We start from the raw sequence: 19,233 nt of genomic DNA, 5'->3' as shown, positions 1-19,233 counted from the left end.
TAAACTGGTCCAGTGTGCATGACGAAGGCCGATTTTCAAAAAGTTTATTTTAAAAGAAGATAATAATATTTTTATGTTTTCATATAAAAAATCGAAAGTTTTTGATTTTTGTATTTTAAAAAAATGCAAAATTTCAAAATCGGACTTCGTCATGCACACGGGATATGTCTTGCAAGTGGGCAAAACCGCTCTTTTTTAGGAGCCGCTCATTTTCGTTCGCTCTTTAAAAAGAGCCGCTCTTTTGAACGGTTCTTTCGCTCTTTTTCAAAATTTGGATGAAATGGGTTTTTTCAAGAATCGTGTGATTTTATAAGTTATTTCACATTGGACTTTTATAAATTAGGCTGTACCAAACATTTTTTGAAGTTTATTATGTCCCTCAACTCTGGCCAAAGTAGCAAAAAAATAACAAGCCATGGTATAAACATTTTAATGAAAAAAGAGTTTTAAAATGCATTTTACACATCCCCAGTTGCATTGCGATCATTAGATTTCAAAATATCGAAGTATTGATGAACTTATTTTTTAAGTTAAAAATAAATTTTTGCATTACTGTGCAAACGGAATTTCACAAAAATTCAAAATATTTTTGATCGATCCCAAAATGCTTTTTAATTTGTTTTCAGTTGATAAGACTTCTATTTCCATTAAAATTTGGAAGTTTTTTGAAAAAAATATTGTATTGCCCCCTGATTTTTTGGACCGATTTTGAAGGGGAGGGGTGACATAAACTTTGAAAAATGTTTGTAACGGCCATATTTGATGAATAAAATAAATAAATCTGAAAACAAGAAGATGCCCTTGAAAACCATAGGTCTTGGTGGTCTCTATGTTAAGATTTCTACTCAAAACTAAAAATTCGAGTAATTGAATGGAATCTAAACTGAAATCTAAGATGCTGGAAAAATTGCTATTGATTTTAAAAATGCGTTTATTTCTGAAAGACTAATGCTGATATTTTATTTGGAGAAAATATTAGGTGAACTCTTCTCTACATTCGGATTTAATAGATAAGGTCTATAAACGCTAACGTTTAATCGGACAAAATGATTATTTTGACAAATTATGCTATTTGAAATGCTCAAATTTGTATTCGGGTATTACTTTAATTTACAATCAGTTGTACAATGAAAAGTTTACTTCATTTTGTTTAGAAAATCATTTACTTTTGGGATTAAATTTTATAAGCATTGAAATTTTTTGAATTTGATTTTTCAATTCTCAAAAACAAATTTAATACCACATTTTTTGGAAATTCAATAACTTATATTTATAACAAAAATCATTTGAGTTTGAAAAAGAACCGCGGTTCTTTTTTTGTGAGCCATGGTTCATTCGCTCTTTTCAGTGAACCGGCTCTTTGAGCGGTTCGCTCTTTTTTTTTGCCCGCCTCTAATTTGGTCTATCCCATCTCGAGGTATCGTGGCACCCGTAAATCAACCCGGTGTTCAGAGAAAAACGCTCGCAAAGTTTGACAGTTTGCTTTGCGCATGGCAAAATTTTCAGCCTAAATCGTCTGTAACTTTCTTTAATCATGAAATATCTTCATGAAACTTTCAAGAGTGATTGAAAATCATCTTTTAAGTTGATTTAATAAATTTTCTGTAATATTAAATTTTGTGATTTTCTACATGGATGTAACCCCTTAAAAAAAATACTTGAAAAATTGTCGAGGTCTAGAGGAGGGCACATAAATAAAAATATAAAAAATGTACAAGCGCAGTTTTCAAAAAAAAAAAAATACTGGTTTAACTATTTCGGCTAAAGAACCCCTGATCCAATTTTGAGCCCGATCCGAGCGCAGTTGCTTTGGTATGTGCTCTTTTCAAATGGAGTTGCTGAATACACAGTAAAAAATCCGATGGTAAAATCGCATGCAAAAGCATGCACATCACCTTCGTCAAAAAAGAAACTTAATGTTACACACTGCATGTACAATTGTGGAAACACAAAAAAAGTTACAACCGACGTGATTCAAACCCAGCACCAACAGTATACGGACTGGCGCCTTAGCCCGCTCGGCCATCGGACCGATGAAGAATGGAAAGGATAAACGCATATATGAGCTTGACATTTCGATTTCCCATACAGATGGGCTACATATTTCAGGGTGGAATATTACATAGAATTTCATAAAATAATGCAAAAAATATTTTACACCCAGGCCTTTTACACGCAGCTGGATTACTACTTTTTTTGCTATGTATGTAAAAATAAATCAAAGTGTGAAATACTACACATATTGTTAGATAACATTTCATCTGAGAATGGGTACATATTGTAAAATACACATTTTTGTTTATTTTTAGCTCTAATTTGTATTTATTTTTCAATTACAGTTGAGGTAATATTACATAATAATAGTGGTAATATTCAACCTATCAATTATGCAGTGTTAAATAGTTATGAATTCAAAGAGACGAGTTGTTCCTGTTAACTCCGCTATATAATTGCATTTTTTGAGAAAATTTACCTAAAATAATGTGTAAAAATGCGAAACTAATGAAACATACATGATGTAAAATTGATTTTTTTTACACAAAGTTTGATGTTACAATATTATCATTATTTAGCTTTACAGTAAATATTCAACGAATTCAATTTTAAACCTTCCAAAATTCCAATTTTTTCTACTGCTTAGCTTCAAATCTGGGTGTCAGATTTTGTGTGAAAAAATGCATAATTTTAGATCAGGAACTGCTAAAATTTTTCAAAAAAAGAAAATACCTACTCAACCTACCAAGTGCTCAACCCTCCCAAATCCAACTTTTTTTTTTTTGCTTAGTAGTTAAACTTTTAAAATTAGTTCTGAAGAATCTACATTGCAATTTCTTCTAGAGAAAAATGCTTGTGGTAGAATTGTCTACAAGCTACAATCATGATGATATTACATCTGAGAATGAGTATATCTTTTATGTCAGAAAAAAAGTTTACTTCTAAAAATGTGTTAACTAACCACTTTTCCTTTGTAATGCCACATTTCCAATCTACATTGATGCAATATTTCATCATAAAGGAGGCAATATTCAACCTTCCAATTTTACACCTTGAATATTTACACATTTTGTACTGTGTACATGCATCTTTTTTGTCGGTAAAATTATTCTTTTTTGTTTGCTTACTTTTGAAAAAAAAAATTTTTTTTTTGAAGAGCTGAGAAAATTTTCTATATTTTGCTTTTTTGAACTTTGTTGATACGACTCTTAGTTGGATATTGCCATGCAAAGGTTTAAAAACAGGAAAATTGATATTGTTTTTGAAAAGATCGAAAAATCTCACGAATGTTTCATATTTTAACATTGAAAATCGGACCATTAGTTGCTGAGATATCGACGTTAGAAAATGATGTGTTGTTTGGGTGGGACTTAAAAAACATCAATTTTCCTGTTTTTAAACCTTCTTTCCATATAGATTCAAAAATTCATAACTCGGTCAAAGAGTTTTTGCCCATTCTGGAAATTACTGAAAAGTTGGCAACTAATGTCCTTTAAAACATAAAAAATTTAAAAAAATATTTATAATTAGTGTTTTTTTTTTTTGCAAATCAAGTTTTAGTGACAAAAAGTGAAATAAATAATCTGGATTTTTTTTACCGTGTATCATTTTTTCAAACCATATCCACACCTACAACTTTGTCGAAGACACCAAATCGATAAAAAAAAATTCCTTCAAAAGATACAGATTTTTGAATTATCACATATAATTTTTTGTATGGACAGCTGCCAAATTTGTATGGAAAATCATATGAACGAACTAATGATGCAAAATGGCTTCTTTGGGCATACCGAAGGCACCAAAAAAGTTACAGCCGGATTAAAAAATACAAAAATTAAAATTAAAGAAAAAAAAACGATTCCGTAGAGAATTGCTCATTTAAAGACAAAATGAGCCGAATAAAAGCATTACGTCGCTATCGTGCTAACTTGTCGCACGAGTATTTTGGGGCAAATCGAGTTAAGAACGCCGTTTTGTATAGCTCACAATGCATCACCTTTCGACCTTCACAGATCCCCAAAATTCGATTTCAATCCTGATATTTTCAATAGGCAGTGCGTGGCCGAATGGTTACACTGTCCGCTTTGTAAGCGGATGATTCTGGGTTCGATTCCCATCTGCTGCAACCTTCCATCGGATGAGGAAGTAAAATGTCGGTCCCGGCCTTGGTTGTTAGGCCGTTAAGTCATTCCAGGTGTAGGAGTTGTCTCCATGCCATAAAGTACAAACAACACACCAAACCAAGCCTACTCCGGTGGTATCGCTGGCGGCGATTGGACTCGCAATCCAAAGGTCGTCAGTTCAAACACTGGGGTGGAAGGTTCCTTGGAGTAGAAAGAGGTTTGGGAGCTCTCCCCGTTCAAGCCTTCGGACTCCTAGGTTCGAGCAGAAAACTTGCAATAGAGACCACAAAAGACCCGGGGGTCGTTAATGTGGATGGTTTGATTTTTGATATTCAATAAAAACCGAAAAAACTCCGTGCATTGTTGTGGCTCTTCATATGAAAGAAGTTTCAAACTTGTCGTGCTATCTTGACACAGCCTGTAAATTGACAGTGCGACAATTGACCAAAGGGATTTCAGGTCAGAACGCGTTTGACATACGTACAAGTTCGACTACCGGGACTCCAGCAACCAACTTCAACCAATCTTCGGGACAATCCACTTGATGGTGAGCCAAACAAAACGTTTTTGTTATTGTTTACATTGCGTGCTCTCGTTTTTGTTTGTTCAAGTTCAAACATTAAAACGCGTTTTTTCTCGGAACGTTAAAAAGCGACGTGCGACAAGATAGCTTGACAACGTCGATGTTGTGTATTGCCTCCAATAAATTTTCGAAAATTGGTTTAAAAAATACTTTTTTTCGGAAAATTTAAGAAAACATTGTTCCTGACTTCATAATCTTTCGTGGCTTATGTGTATTTTTTTTAGTGTGATTGTTTGAAATTCACAATTTTATTTATTTGCAGGGAATTCGCTAAAATTCAATTCTGTCGATTGGAGCGTGTACAGGGAGCCAACATCTATCATACCTTGATAAAACTAAAGCATTTACTGACATCAACTACAAAAATATCGAGTTGTGTTATTAATAACTTTGCATTTTGTTACTCTGTAACTGTTTAAAGAAGCTGTTATTTAGTGCTAACATTGAAAAGTTCAAAAAAAAAGAGGAACCCCTGACCAGGTCATTAGCCCAATGTGCGGGCGATACCGATCTTATCTCTCGCAATAGAGATGCTACCTTTTTTTTGCTTACCGCCTGAGGTGAATGATACCTATTACCAACTCCTTAAAAAACCTCCTCAACCGGCCGGCCACTTCTTGCTGGTGGTGTGTAGGTCAGAAACAGCTCGCGTGTGTGTGGTGGATGCAATTCACCGGACCGTGTCTGACCAACTGACAGAGAGACTGTGCCAGCGCGCCGGTCTTTGGTTTGGCCGTCCAATTTGTGTCTATCCGTTCAGGTCTATAAACGATATGCGTTTAGTTTTGCGCGCGCGTTTAAATTAGTAATTTCGCATCACCACCACCCCGGAGATAATAATGGCGAAATTTACTCTCTCCAGCACTGGCTACTGCTGGTTGGTGTGTGTGCCAATGATTGTTTGAGCAGTTTCTATTTTTTGAAAAAGTCCTAATTTGCGTTTGTTTTTCTTCTCTGTTTCAGAATAACCGTGGCCAATCCCACGATGACGTGCTCGGCGTGGTCACACACCTCGATCACATGGTGACCCTGCTGCTGGTGGAGTTGCATCACTGTAACAAGCTGAGCCTGCCGGGGGCGCCCGCTCCCCCCGCGCCCTGTCTGGAACACCTGCTGAGTGAGAATCTGCTCGATAAGCTGTACGAGTGGGGGGTGAAAACGGGCAGGTACGATGACTGATAGATTTTGAACTATTCAAAGTAAGAAACTATAACATGAATGACCTTCTTCCAGATATGGCAACGCCGTCCGGCTTGAACAGCTCAAGCTGTACGAACAGCTGGTCAGCCACAGCCGGCACCAACTGCTGGTGCACGAGCCCTTTCTGCGACCCCTGCTGAAGATCCTGGACTCGAGCCAGAACGAAATCTACCCGCCGGACGTCGAGAAGCGGCTGGTGATCCTGCTGAACCAACTCTGCGTCGCGCTCATGCAGAACGTCCACCTGTTGGACCTGTTCTTCTTCTCGAACGCCCAGCAGAACGGCAACGGAGGTCACACCAAGTAGGTCAAATGAGTCTTCACCATCAAAGAAGTCTTCTAATTCACTTCTTCCCTCTCCTCAGCTTCATAATCTTCTCCCTGCTCATCCCGTACGTCCACCGAGAAGGTTCCCTCGGCCACCAGGCCCGAGACGCGCTCCTCCTCTGCATGGCCCTCTCCCAGAAGAACTCCAACGTCGGAAAGTACATCGCGACCTACTCGTCAATCTGTCCGGTTCTCGTTACCGGCCTCGGAGGTCTCTACTCGCGGTTGCCAAATCAGATCGACATCAAAAGCGTCGACTGGTACCGAATTACCACGGATGACGTGACGGAAATGCCCGAGCTGACGCTGTTCATGAACTCGCTCGAGTTTTGCAACGCCGTCGTCCAGGTGGCCCACACGGCGATTCGGCAGCAGCTGTTGGATTTCCTCTACCAGGGCTTTCTGGTGCCGGTGCTGGGGCCGGCGATATTGCAGGTAATGTCATTTTGTTCACGGCCTTTTAGTTTGTTTGTTTGGTTTGGCTTCTGTTTGTTTCCCATTGCTCTCTCTTTCTCTCTTTGTCTATCTTTTTGACTATTTTGTTGTATATATTGGATATATTTCTGTTGTTTTTATCCTATTTTTGGTTCTCCCACATTTTCCTCATTTATTCCTGTTCGATTTCCAACTAAATAGATTTATCTGGTTTTGGTATAAATATAAACTGAAATGTAAGGCTTCTTTCCATTTTTGGAATGGACGGTTGAGGCTCGCGGCTATGGTAGAGTGAAAATTTGAAAATGGTTAGCGGACGTAACATTGTAACATCTAATAAAAAATATGCATAAAATAAACATTGTTTGAATTAATTAATTAAAATAAAACAAGTATTTTTACAAATCATAACAAACATTTAATTGAAAAAAAAAACAAGCTTTATCAACAATAAAAAAATTAAGTTAAATTGAATTCATGAAACTATGATAAGAATAAATAAACTTAAATTTTACTTGGAAACAATATAACTAGATTCTAAATCTAAATCAAAGTCGAAAACTTTAAAAAACATAACTTAAAAGCTAAAATGTGATTAAAATAACAAAATAATAAATATAAATTAATCAAGAAAAAACTAAAAAGCTTAAATACGTTTTAAACTTAACACAACAAAACTTATCAAAAAACGTTATTTGAAGAAATGTTTAAAGTTTCGGTTTTTTTTTGTAATTTTTTTTATTAAACAAAAAAAAAGCGATTAATCGAAAAAAGGGTTTCAAATACCCACCTAGTCATTAAAAAAAGTTTCTGATGAATCCAAACCCGGCGCTGAAAATAGATCTGCATCTCATGGTAGTGTTGCCAGATTATCAATCTTCGTGACTTATTGGAAAATTTTCTTCAAATTTCTGAACAATAATTTGGCAAAAAATAGTTTTTATAGTTTCCTGGAAATAATTTTCTTCAAAATATCATTGAAAAACCACTAAAGTCACGTCATGGTATCGCAGAATAGTGTTGCCGAAATAGCCAAACTTATTGACTGATTAAAAATACAAAATACATGACTAAATAAGTACAGAAAAAGTGGTTCCGGAAGTCAGTACGATGTCGGAAGTGGTTTTCAATCAAATTTTAAACACTATCGCTTTAAACAGTTTTACAAAGTTAAATTAAGTCACGATATCTCTGAACGGTGTTTCCAGACATCAAATCTAAAAATGTGTCGGGATGGTTCTCCAAATACTCCAAATACTGTACAAATTGTGTACACAAAATGGTTTACGGTATCATATCAATTCAAATTTACAACAACATCCTGCCTAAAAGCTCTAAACATAACTAAAAACTAAACATTTAATTTTAGTGTCCTTATTTTTGAGCAGTGTTACCAGATCTTAAAGCTTGATCTGGAAGTTATTGCCAGCTGAATTAATAACATCCGGCCCTTTGTAATTTTGAATTTTCAAAATCAAGGTGAAAGGTTATTTGAACTTAACTAAATCAAATCTGAGTTAATCATTATATGTTTTCCTAAACTACTTTTGAGTAGTTTAAATACGTGAGCCGTAAGGTAGAATGGTAAATTTTGCATAAACCATTATGTTTGAAAAAAAAACATTCAAAGCTTGGCTCATTTGTAAATCGAAAAATATTATTCAAAATAGACGACATAAAATAATATATTGTGAAAATTCACGTAAAATTTGGGAAATCCACATGAATAACTATATCATTCGAGAAATCCATTTAAAGTTTGCGGTATTTTGTGACTTTTTTTGTTGGTATTTTGTGAATTTCTGCTACATTATCAAACAAAATATGGCTTTGAAACTTGGTAGGAAATTTTCCGATCGATTAGGTGTCTTTAACAAAGTTCTAGTTATTGATTAGATTATTGATTTTTTGTTTCATTGTTTGATATGACATGATATTTTTCACGAATGTATCAACATTTGAAAAAATCATGAGTTTTCAAAAATATTGTAGACTTACTCTTAAATTTTCAAATATTGTTTTCCTTCTTTTTTCAAAAAAAAAAAATAAGCCTTTTTGAAATTTTTCGATTTTTTCAATTAAAATATTTTCAAAATTCTGAGATCAACATTTGCAAATGGAAAAATCAAAGGGCATCCCTAATAAAACAATGTAAATGTTCGAAAAATTCCCCATTTTTTTTAAATGAAGACAAAAATAATATTTTAAATGAAGAAAAAGTTTTTTTTATGAAGAAAGAATAAATATTGTTTTAAGGCCGTTGCAAATATTTTTCATAGTTTATGTCGGTTCTTCAATATTGGCCTGAAAAATCAGAGGGCAAAAAAAAATTTCCGAAAAACTTCAAAATTTCCTTGAAACTGATTAGACTTCTCTAATCAACTGAAAAAAATCTAAAATGCATTTTTTCTTTTTTTAAGACAATGAAAAAAAAAAAGATTTTGAAAAGTCATGACATTTTTTTAAATTTATGACTCCATGAAATTTTTATATAAATTAAACAATTAAAAAAACAAAAAAAAGTAAGATTGATTTTTTGTTAAAAAGATATATATTTTTTAAATTATATGCCATATAAACAACTACACCTTTTCCCAAGACACCAAATCGATAAAAAAATATTTCCGAGATGCAGGTTTTCGAATATTTATGAACCATGTTTGTACAGACAGCTGCAAAATAGGGGCTTTTTAGTCAAGTCTCCGACAAAGTTTAAGCCAAATCACCAAAAATTAAAAACTCTTGAAATTGCCATATTTGGTGGAAAATAACTTATCGAATTAATTGAAACAAAATTAAAATAAAGGGTGCACAGCAACAAAGGAAGTTGCTGTCTTCTTATTCCAAAATTGTCAAACTTACGGACCCAGTCCTGCAACAGCGTGATTGTAAAAATAGTCAAACTTTGTTGTAAAATACTTTGTGGACATTAGGGGATGAATACAAAAATATTTCGAAAGTATCTGTAGTTTTGAAGATACTAAAATGTCTGTAATATAAATTTGGTTGCAAAAGCTCTGGTTGATGTGCACCGTTAAGCTGAGAATAAAGTACTTAAAATTTAAATAATATATTAAAATGATAACTAGAAAAAATACAATGAACGGTAGGAAAAAATATTAAATAGTCCGTTATTTTATTTTGGAATTTATATATTAGAGGTGTAAGCTACTGATATTTTTTATTTAGTGTAAACAATAATCTTAGAAAATCCAAGCTAATTTTTTCACAGGTCAACATTAGAAATATCTCCACTAGAGTAGAATAAATCGTATCTTCCCCCAGAGTGGTGGTGGTGATGGAGCATCTTCTCACCTACATTTCCACGACAGTCCACCAATCAGCCAACCAACAACAGTAACATCATCAACCCTCAGCAGTCCGGTGTCCTTTTATCGCTCTGTTCCACTTCTCGTAATGTACCCGTTTGTAGGTTCGCTCTCTCACTTTCTATGTGTAACACTTCCCCGTAACTCACTCGCGTGGGATAATGTCCGTTACTGACATCACTGACACAAGTCCGAGCTCTCGTTCTTTTATTCGCTGACCAAAAAAATAACTAATATAAATATTTTAATTTAATTTTTCTCTTCCTTCCTCCTGCCCCTTTTTTTATTCGTTCAAATCCTATCCCTGATCCCTGATTTTTTGAACTGCAAAAACAAAATGTTCTTCCTTTTAATACACAAACACCCCCTTAATGAACAATAAAAACAACCCTCCCAAACAAATATCAATTTACAAAAAAAAAAAACCAAACCGGGCGTTTAACGCACACACACAGACATTTAAAGGTCGAGGTCAATTCCAGACAAACGTCGAGTCGCAGGTTTCGGCGATGGCCTATCTGGATCTGATCGTCCGGTCGGTTTCCGAGCCCGGCCTGATCCAGATCATTGTGCGCTTCCTGCTGGACACGGACAAGTTCGACGGGCAGCGCATCCTGGACGTGCTGGTGGAGCGGCTCAACAGCAACGATTCGAGGGTGAGTGGCTTTTTGGATTTGAACTTTTTTTTTTAAGTGCATCGATTCATAAACTGCATAATAATACGAACTGCAAATAATTGGCACCCTGGTCCTAGATTATATTTTTTTTTCCGCCGACGTGCCAACCGAGCTGTTACGCTATGAGATTCATATTATTGTAAGATTTTTGCATTTTTTCGTTATTTTTTGCATTAACTTTGTCTTTAACAGTATTGCAAAGAGGTTTTGACAAAGTGCACCGTTATAAAATTATTGCCACTTACGGTGAAAATTGTGAAAAATAATACTTTTATTAATTTTTTGGACCCATTTAAAATTATTATTTTTTTTCAAAATTATGAAAACTGGTTGCTAAGATACAGTTTTAAATTATTATTTTGAAAAAAATAATCGGAGTTTCATCTAACTAATTAAATTTTTCAACTAAAAGTGCTTCGAAAATTTAAATAGAATTAAACAGATTATTTTTTTTACTTTTTCAAAAAAATTCATCAAAATTTGCAGCATACAACGTTATAAAACCCATTAATCCGGCATTATTATCAATACCTCACAACAATGCTGCTAGATCTTCTATGTTCGTTCATGAATCACTGGAATTATATTTCTAATATCTATTCAACGATTTCTTATATTTATCTAACACTTGCCGCCACCTGACAACTTGAAAACGATGTTTTTTTTTTTTTGATAAATCTGTATTTTCAAAATAAATATGAACTATTTTGTATGGTCCAACAAATTTCCCTAGGTGCATCCTTTTGATTTTTGAATATCTTTTTCTAACATTTCAAAAGGGGGTAACATTGAATAATTTAGCTTTTTAAAATGTTAGTTTTGGTACCAAAATAAAAAAATACTCTTCTCGTAAAGATCACAAAATTTCACAATTTTATTCATTTTTTAACATTAAAAACAGAACTTTTAGAGACCTGAGATATTGGCACTAGAAAATAAAATACTATTTTGATGAAACTTTTAAAAAACTAAAGTTTTCTTCATACTTTTTATTTTATTCGCTGTATTTTAACAATCTTCAATGTTTCTTGGGCAATTTTATGCAAATTTCTAAAGTTTTCAAAAAAAAATATTTTATGGAACTTACAGTCACGGACACTATTAAAAAAAATCGTAAAAAACTTGTACTTCTCGTTTGCAAATTTGATTTTACTTCAAAAAATGTTTTCAAGTAAAATAAAAAAAAATCACACTTTTCTATGGCTCATAAATTGCAGTTTTTGTCCCTTAAAACGTATCAAAAATTTTCAAAAATTAAACAATTTTTTTTGAGAAATAAAACTTTTTCTAAGCAAAGTTAATTAAAAAAAAACGGGTTTTCCGTGTACAAATTTAACTGAACAGAAATCATCACTTTGCCCAAGACACGTGAAATTTTCCGATCATTTAGAAAAAAATATTTTCAAAATTTATAAGCCTAGACTAACATTTTAAAAGAGCGTAATATTGAATATTTGGCCCTTTTAAAATGTTAGTCTTGATTCAAAAATTTTGAAAATATTTTTTTTTCAAAAGGATCGGGAAATTTCACGAATGTTTCATCTTTTAACATTGTAAATCGGATCATTAGTTGCTGAGAAATCGACGTTAGAAAATGGTGGGTTGTTTGGGTGAGACTTGGAAAACATTAATTTTCATGTTTTTAAACATTTGCATGGTAATATCTCAGCAACCAAGGGTCATCATATCAACAAAGTTCAAAAAAGCAAAATATAGAGAATTTTCTCAGCTTTTCTAAAATATTTTTTTCAAAAGTGGGCAAACATGTGCACTAATTTTAAGAAATGAAATTCTACTTTTTGATTGCAAATTTGAATTTACAACGAAAAATGAAGTTGAAAAATTTTTGTGACCAATATTTCGATTTTTTGAAAAAAATCAGTATTGATAAAAAAATCAAATTTCGGTCAAAGATTTTTTGCACAACCTGGAAATTTCTGAAAAGTTGGCATTTGATGTCCTTAGAGGACTTATCAAAAAATGAAAAAAAAATATTAAAAATAGTGTTTCTTTTTCAAATCAAGTTTTAGTGAAAAAAAAGATAAATAAAAAATCACCAACAAATTTTATACCGTGTATCATTTTTTTAGTGAAGTCCATATCCATACCTTCAACTTTGCCGAAGACACCAAATCGATAAGAAAAATCCTTCAAAAGATACCGATTTATGAATTTTCATACATCGTTTTTGTATGGACGGCTGCCAAATTTGTATGGAAAATTATATGGACAAACTAATGATGCAAAATGGCTTCTTTGGGCACACCGAAGGCACCAAAAATGTTTCAGTCGGATTAAAAAATACAAAAAAAAAATTCTATAAAAAAGACCGATTTCGTAGAGGATTGCTCAGTTCCATTGATTTTATTTGTTTGCAGTTCCATTCAAATTATCGAGTCCGCTCTGTTTGTAGTGAAAATTTTTGTTTGCCAATTCCTGGGACCCGATTTTCCTTCAAAGTACAAATGGAATAATCTCAAGGACGTATTACGGACTATGACAAACAAACAAACTTTTTGACAGTTTGGTAGTTTGCTTTCTTAGTTTGTTTGCCTGCATTTGTTTGCAGAAACGGCAGCCTACATACATTTGGCTTTGCTTGCGAGTTTGCCCCAGACCAGTTTGCTTGTTTGGCAAACTGTCAGTTTTTTTTTGTCATAGTCTAATACCTCCTTGAGAAATGTTTTAGATTTTTGGTTCTCAAATCGGAATATTCAAGATAATTGTAATGAAATAGTAGATTGTTGTTTTTAGTACATGTTGAGTATTTCTCTACAAACTCGACCAATTTCACGAAACATAAATTTTTATATTTTCTGATTTGGCTGATATCTACGGATGAAATGTTGATGGCTGACAGATAACATTCCAAAAAAAAATAAGTGCAGATTAAATTTTGGCTGTTATAAGTGGACAAAAAGAGGCAATTTTTGAGCTGCAGAACAGTATGGACAACAAATCTTTCACAAAGGTATGAAGTTTTGATAAGTTTTTTTTTTTTTCAAATGTTGTATATATTTTTCAAGACTCAATTTTAAAAGCCAAATCAAATTTGCAATCGAAAAGTACATCACATTTTTTCAGTAGGATGTACCGTTTTCAAGTTATAGCTAATTTAGGGATAATTCTAGGAAGAACCAAGTCCATTTCTGAAATTGTGTTTCACATACATAAATTGCTAAAAATCATTCAAAGCATGTCGAGAGCTCCAGAGAGTTCAAAACTTCAATATCATGGGTATGTACAATTTTAAACAAGGATCTGGCCTACACGCCAATGATAATAAAAATAATCGTTTTTGAAAAGTTACTTTCTACGTTTTTCATCCCGTTTGAAATTCAAATGCAAAGCGCCAGCTCCTGTTACTTCCGATAAAGCTCATATTTTGGGATTTGAGCTCAGTTCGCACACCGGAACAAAAGTAGTAATTTTTGTTAGACTCTAAATATACATATGTTTTCTGTTTTGTTCATTTTTCCAAATACTCATCAAATAATCCTAGATGGTAACCAAATCTTTGAGTTCGCTTAAGAAAAAGGTCAGAATTCTAAGATTGAAATAACAAAATATGTAAAAAAAAACATCAATTTTGGATTTTCGAAGTGAATAATTTATTCTTTTGCTCCCTTTCCCCGCAGCTCTGCATGATCACTCTATCGCTGTTCGACACGCTGCTGGCCCTCAACTGCGAGGACCTGATGCTGGAGCTAATGCTCAAGTACCTGCTCAACTGCCAGCACGTACCGATATCGCACCGGTACAAGGTGAACCGCAGTGACCCGTACGGAAGTGCCGTCGAGTACTTCCTGAACGTGGCCCCCGACATCATGAAGAAGGTCAACAACGTACTGAACACGAACAATTACAACGGAAATGGCAGCAGCGCCGGCAACGGTGGACGACAAACCATTAGCAAAACGATCGGTGCCAACTGGAACCACTACGGAATGAACACGGGCGAAACGCTGCTGGCCAGCTACCAGGCGTACCTGCTGGATGCCCGAAACCGAATAACCCAGTGCAAGCACGCCTGCGACCAGTGGAACAACATCTACCGGTACCAGAAGCTGAGCAAACTGGTCAACAGCGGCGTCAACGGCGGAGGCCACTCGGGCGAGGACGTCCGGACCTACAAAGTACAAATGATCAAGAACTTCTTGGCGGAGTTTACGACGACGGCGCCGGACAGTGCCGTCGAGTTGCTGCTGGATCAACAACAGCAGGATCACCGATCGAGTCAGTGCCAATCGCCAGCCCAGCAGCACCAGCACCAACAACAGCAGCTGCAGGCGACCACCAAACAGTTGGACAGTTTGCAATCGCTGGGCGATAGCAGCGGCTACGAAAGCCTCAACATTATGACTATTTGCAGCGGTGGCGGAAGTGCCGGTGGAAGCGAGGATGGCCGACGGCACGAGTCGTGGAAGGTTTCCAGCGTAAAGGAGGACACGGTGGTCGATCTGGATCTGTCGGAGGATCTGTTTGCGCAGGGGACTGTTAGTTTGGGTGAGGCGAATTGCTGTTTAATTCGTAGAGAAATCACATTACTGATCTATTCATCCAACAGGTCCCTTTCTGACTGCCATCTGGGGCAAGCTGCAAACCTTCACCAGCAACTGTCTGTACGTGAATCTACACCTGACCGGGTTAATAAGCCACCTGGCGTGGTTCCCGCTGCCGCTGCTGCACTCGATACTGCTGCGGCCCGATATTCCGACCACGTCCGATACGCCGTCCTTCCATCAGGTCAGTGAAAAAAGTTTTCGAGTTCTGTTACAGTTTGTTAAGGCTTTTAAAGTAAACAGAAATTTCTTGCCAGTCGGCCTGGGTTCGATCCCAGAAGGTTCCGGTGGCGAGATTTGTCTGATCACGCCTTCCGTCGGACGGGGAAGTAAATGTTGGTCTAACCTAGAGGGTAAGGTCGTTAGCTCAAACCAGGTGTAGGAGTCGTCTCCCTGGGTCCTGTCTCGGTGGAGTCGGTGGTAGGCAGTTTGACTCACAATCCAAAGGTCGTCAGTTCGAATCCCGTGGTGGATGGAATCTGAGGTGTGAAGAGGTTTGCAATTGCCTCAACAATCAGCTTTCGGATGACACCTAGTTTCGAGTAGACAATGCTGTAGAGCAAATAATTTGATTTTTTTGTAGAAATCTCTTGAAATTGTCATCGCTAACTAGAGGAAGCGGGACTACATTTTGGATAGGGACAACAGTTTATAAAGAAGTAAAAATTTTAAATGTTAAAATTTTCCATTTTTTTAAATAAATCTAAAATAAATTTTGATTTTCATTTTTGTATTTTTAATTTCTAACTTTTTTAGGTAAATTTTTGTTGTTGTATTTTTGTTGAATTTCTTATTTTTTTTTAAATTTTGCTCTTCATTTTTAAGTTTTGAAAATCAAAAAAAATCTTTGAATTTTGTTTTGTTTTTTAAAATTCCTGATTTAAATTGTAATCTTTTTTACATAGTTTTTATCTGGACTTTTTTAAAATCTTAATTTTTTTTATTTAAGTAATTTTTTACACATTATAAATTCCAAAGTATTTTAATTTTGTTAAGTTTTTTTAATCTTTTTTTTAGTTTCTATTGAATTTATAAATTAGAAAAAAAAATCTCCGAATGTTAAAATTTTAGTACTTTCAAATTTCTGATTGTTATTTTTTTATTTATATTTAATTTTTTTCTTAGTATAGTTTAAGCTTACAATTTTTAAATAAAAGCGATTTAAAAAAATATTTTAAACGGTTAATTTTAATTTTTTTTTATCAAATTTTTGTTTTCTAAAATGTTTAATTTTAATTTTTAATTTAAAAAAAATCTTTATATTATTTAAATTTTAGTATTTTTAAATTACTGAGGATTATTCTTTACGATTTCATTCTTTTTATATTTTTTAAATTTCAAGTTTTTTAATTCTAAAAAATATTTTTTTTTTGTAATTTTTCAATTTTTCATTTCTTTTATTTTTTTTTGTTTCATTTCTTTTATCCTTAATTTTTTTAATTTTCAAAATTTTTCAACGTCATTTTAATTTTTTTCTTCATTTTTATTTTTCAAAAGTTAAGTTTTTAAAGTTTTTAATTTCAAAATTCCTAAATAAAAAATCCATTTATTTTTCAGATTTTAGTGTATCAAAATTCCTTAGCTTTAATTTTAAAAACTTCAATCTATTTATTAATTTTTAAATTTTATTTAAATTTTGTTTTTTTTTTCTTTAAAATCTTTACAATTTTTTTTTTAATTTGCAAATTTCTGTATTGAATTTAAAAAAATATACTGTTTTTTTATTTTTGAATTTAAAATTTTGACTAAAGAATTTTCTAAATTTTTCAATTTTATTTGATGTTATTTTTAGTTTTTTCAATCTAAAAAAATCTCAGATTTTTGTTATTTTATTGTTTTGTTAATACTTAGTTTTTTAAATCTCAGTTTTTTTTATTATTTTATTTTGGTTTTTTTTAGTTATTTAACCTAAAACTGTAACATCTTATAAATTTAAAACTTTTATTTTTTTTTATTATTATTTTTCCAATGTTGAATTTTCATTTTTATATTTTAGTTTCTTGATCCAGAAATTAAAAGAAGTAAATCGTTATTTTTTTAAGTTTTTATTTTGAAATTTGAAAATTATTTTTCAATCATGTTCCAATTTTGACTTTTTTGCGTTTAAAAAAAATTAATCTGTTTTTATTTTTAGACTTGAATTGTTTTAATTTATATTTTGTTTTGTTTTATTTTTTATATTAAACTTAATATTGAACTTAATAAATTCTTTTATTAAAAAAATCTCAGTATTTTTTTAAATTTTTGTATTTTTTAAGTTCCTAAGTATTAATTTTTAATATTTCAGGTTGATTTTTTTTAATTATTATTTAAATTTTGATTTCTTTTTAGCTTTTTAGTATTTTTTAATTCTTCACATCTCGAAATTTGTTGATTTGTAAATGTTTTAATTTGCAAACTTCTTCATTTAATTAAAAAAAATATTATTTCAAAAATATTTTTTTTTTCATTTTTGAAATTTGTTAGAATTTTCTAAATTTACAAAAAAAAAAATAGTTGTTAAATTCAGAAATTAAAATAAGTGAACAAATACATTTTTTTAATTGTTCTACATGCTATGGAATTCCCTTTAAAAAAATGCTTATTCTAGCCTCAAATTGGTTTTTGGAACATTTTAAACAATGAGCGCCAATATCTTGAAATAAAATTGACGTTGACCAAAAATTCTTAACATCAAAATTTTATGGCCGGTTTATGTTACTTTTTTTTAATTTTTTTTTTTTTAGTTTTATTCGAAAAGGTCCTATAAACTTAGGGAATATAGCTTATAGGACCTTTAAAAAAAAACATTGGAAGTACAATTCTTACCACTCACGAAAGACTCAGCGAGCGACCTCACTGGGTCGTTCTGCGAGGATTTTCTCCTGTGGATGTAGAAAATGTGATGAATCGATTCAAGGTGGACTTTGATGTTTTTAATGGGAAATCTTCCAACGAAGAGTCCACATCAATTTAAATCATACTAAACCATGTCTGCCTTCGCCCGCTGTCAGGTCCTGAAAATCCTCAAGCAGCAAATCGACGCCGAGCTGCCCGAGTGCGAAGAATCGCTCGAGATCGTCGACGTGGCGCGCTCCTTCCTGGTGGACCGCGAGTTCCGACTCATCAACATGCGCAAGAACGCCATCGAGTCGAACGTGGTCCTCGGTGGATCCGGCCCGGGTGGTCCGAGGCTCTCGAATGGTGGCGGTGGCACGGGCAGTTCCATCACCTCCAGCCTGTCGCAGACGACGCCGATGCAACTGACGCCCAGCTCGTCGTACGACCCATTCAAGCGGAACGACACCAAGCGGAAAAGTATTACCAACTCGTTTTCCAGCATCTTCCGGCGGCCTGGCTCTTCCGGTGAGTTGTTTCGGTTTCTTTGGTTTAGTTTTTTTTATTCGCTTCTCCTTTTTCTTCTCACACCACAAAATACATTCGAAAGAGTTTTGTTTTTTCACACCTGAAAAAAATCCAATAATTTCGCATCGAGCTTCTGAGAATTTCTTTTTTTTAATTGAAATTAACACCTTAAAATCGCGCAACAAAAAATCTTCACACTTACGCTTCCAAGCCATAAAAAAAACATGCCAAGTTTTTCTAGTTCAATTAGTTTAGAGCTTCTGTTAACATTCTGTTTTGGTTATTTTTATTCACTCACCCAGCATTTGTGCGGTTTTGCGCTAGCTCTTAGAGGTGTTTACGTGCTTTTGTTTGTTTTCAGTTCATTTTATTTTGTTCGGAAAAGAAATTACAGTTTAATTTAAACTACTCTTCAAGTGAGCCCTTCACAGAAAAAAACAAAAAATTCAATAGTAAAGACAACTTGTAACTAAACACAAAAAATCACGCTTAATTTTTGTTGTTGTTCTAAATGTTTCACAATCATCGTTTCATCATTTCAAAAAAAAATCAAATAAAATCCCATCATTCAAGCCTGCCGGTGTGATGAAGCTTCTTCAGAGTGTGTTAATTCAGCAATTTCATAGTTTCGTGCAAGTGATTAAAGTTTGAAAAGCC

The 19,233-nt window shown here is 33.5% G+C and overlaps 1 protein-coding gene across 4 annotated transcripts in view; it reads left to right on the top strand.

Moving 5' to 3' along the window:
* The window catches only part of LOC120415886 (FHIP family protein CPIJ015043), a 63,110-nt gene that overhangs the window by 36,076 nt on the left and 7,801 nt on the right, over positions 1-19,233 (top strand). For 3 of the 4 annotated variants that reach the window (XM_039577525.2, XM_039577527.2, XM_039577524.2), the window contains 7 exons: positions 5,665-5,867; positions 5,935-6,204; positions 6,267-6,663; positions 10,448-10,648; positions 14,308-15,175; positions 15,237-15,415; positions 18,225-18,576. In XM_039577525.2, coding sequence (XP_039433459.1) covers positions 5,665-5,867; positions 5,935-6,204; positions 6,267-6,663; positions 10,448-10,648; positions 14,308-15,175; positions 15,237-15,415; positions 18,225-18,576 — 2,470 coding nt within the window. The remainder of the gene's footprint in view (positions 1-5,664; positions 5,868-5,934; positions 6,205-6,266; positions 6,664-10,447; positions 10,649-14,307; positions 15,176-15,236; positions 15,416-18,224; positions 18,577-19,233) is intronic. The other variant, XM_039577526.2, reaches the window with a different exon arrangement.

This window comes from Culex pipiens, chromosome 2, assembly GCF_016801865.2.
Source record: "Culex pipiens pallens isolate TS chromosome 2, TS_CPP_V2, whole genome shotgun sequence".
Taxonomy (NCBI): Eukaryota; Metazoa; Arthropoda; class Insecta; order Diptera; family Culicidae; genus Culex; species Culex pipiens.
The sequence above is the reverse complement of the archived record's forward strand: the minus strand, read 5'-3'. Positions and strand labels throughout refer to the sequence as shown.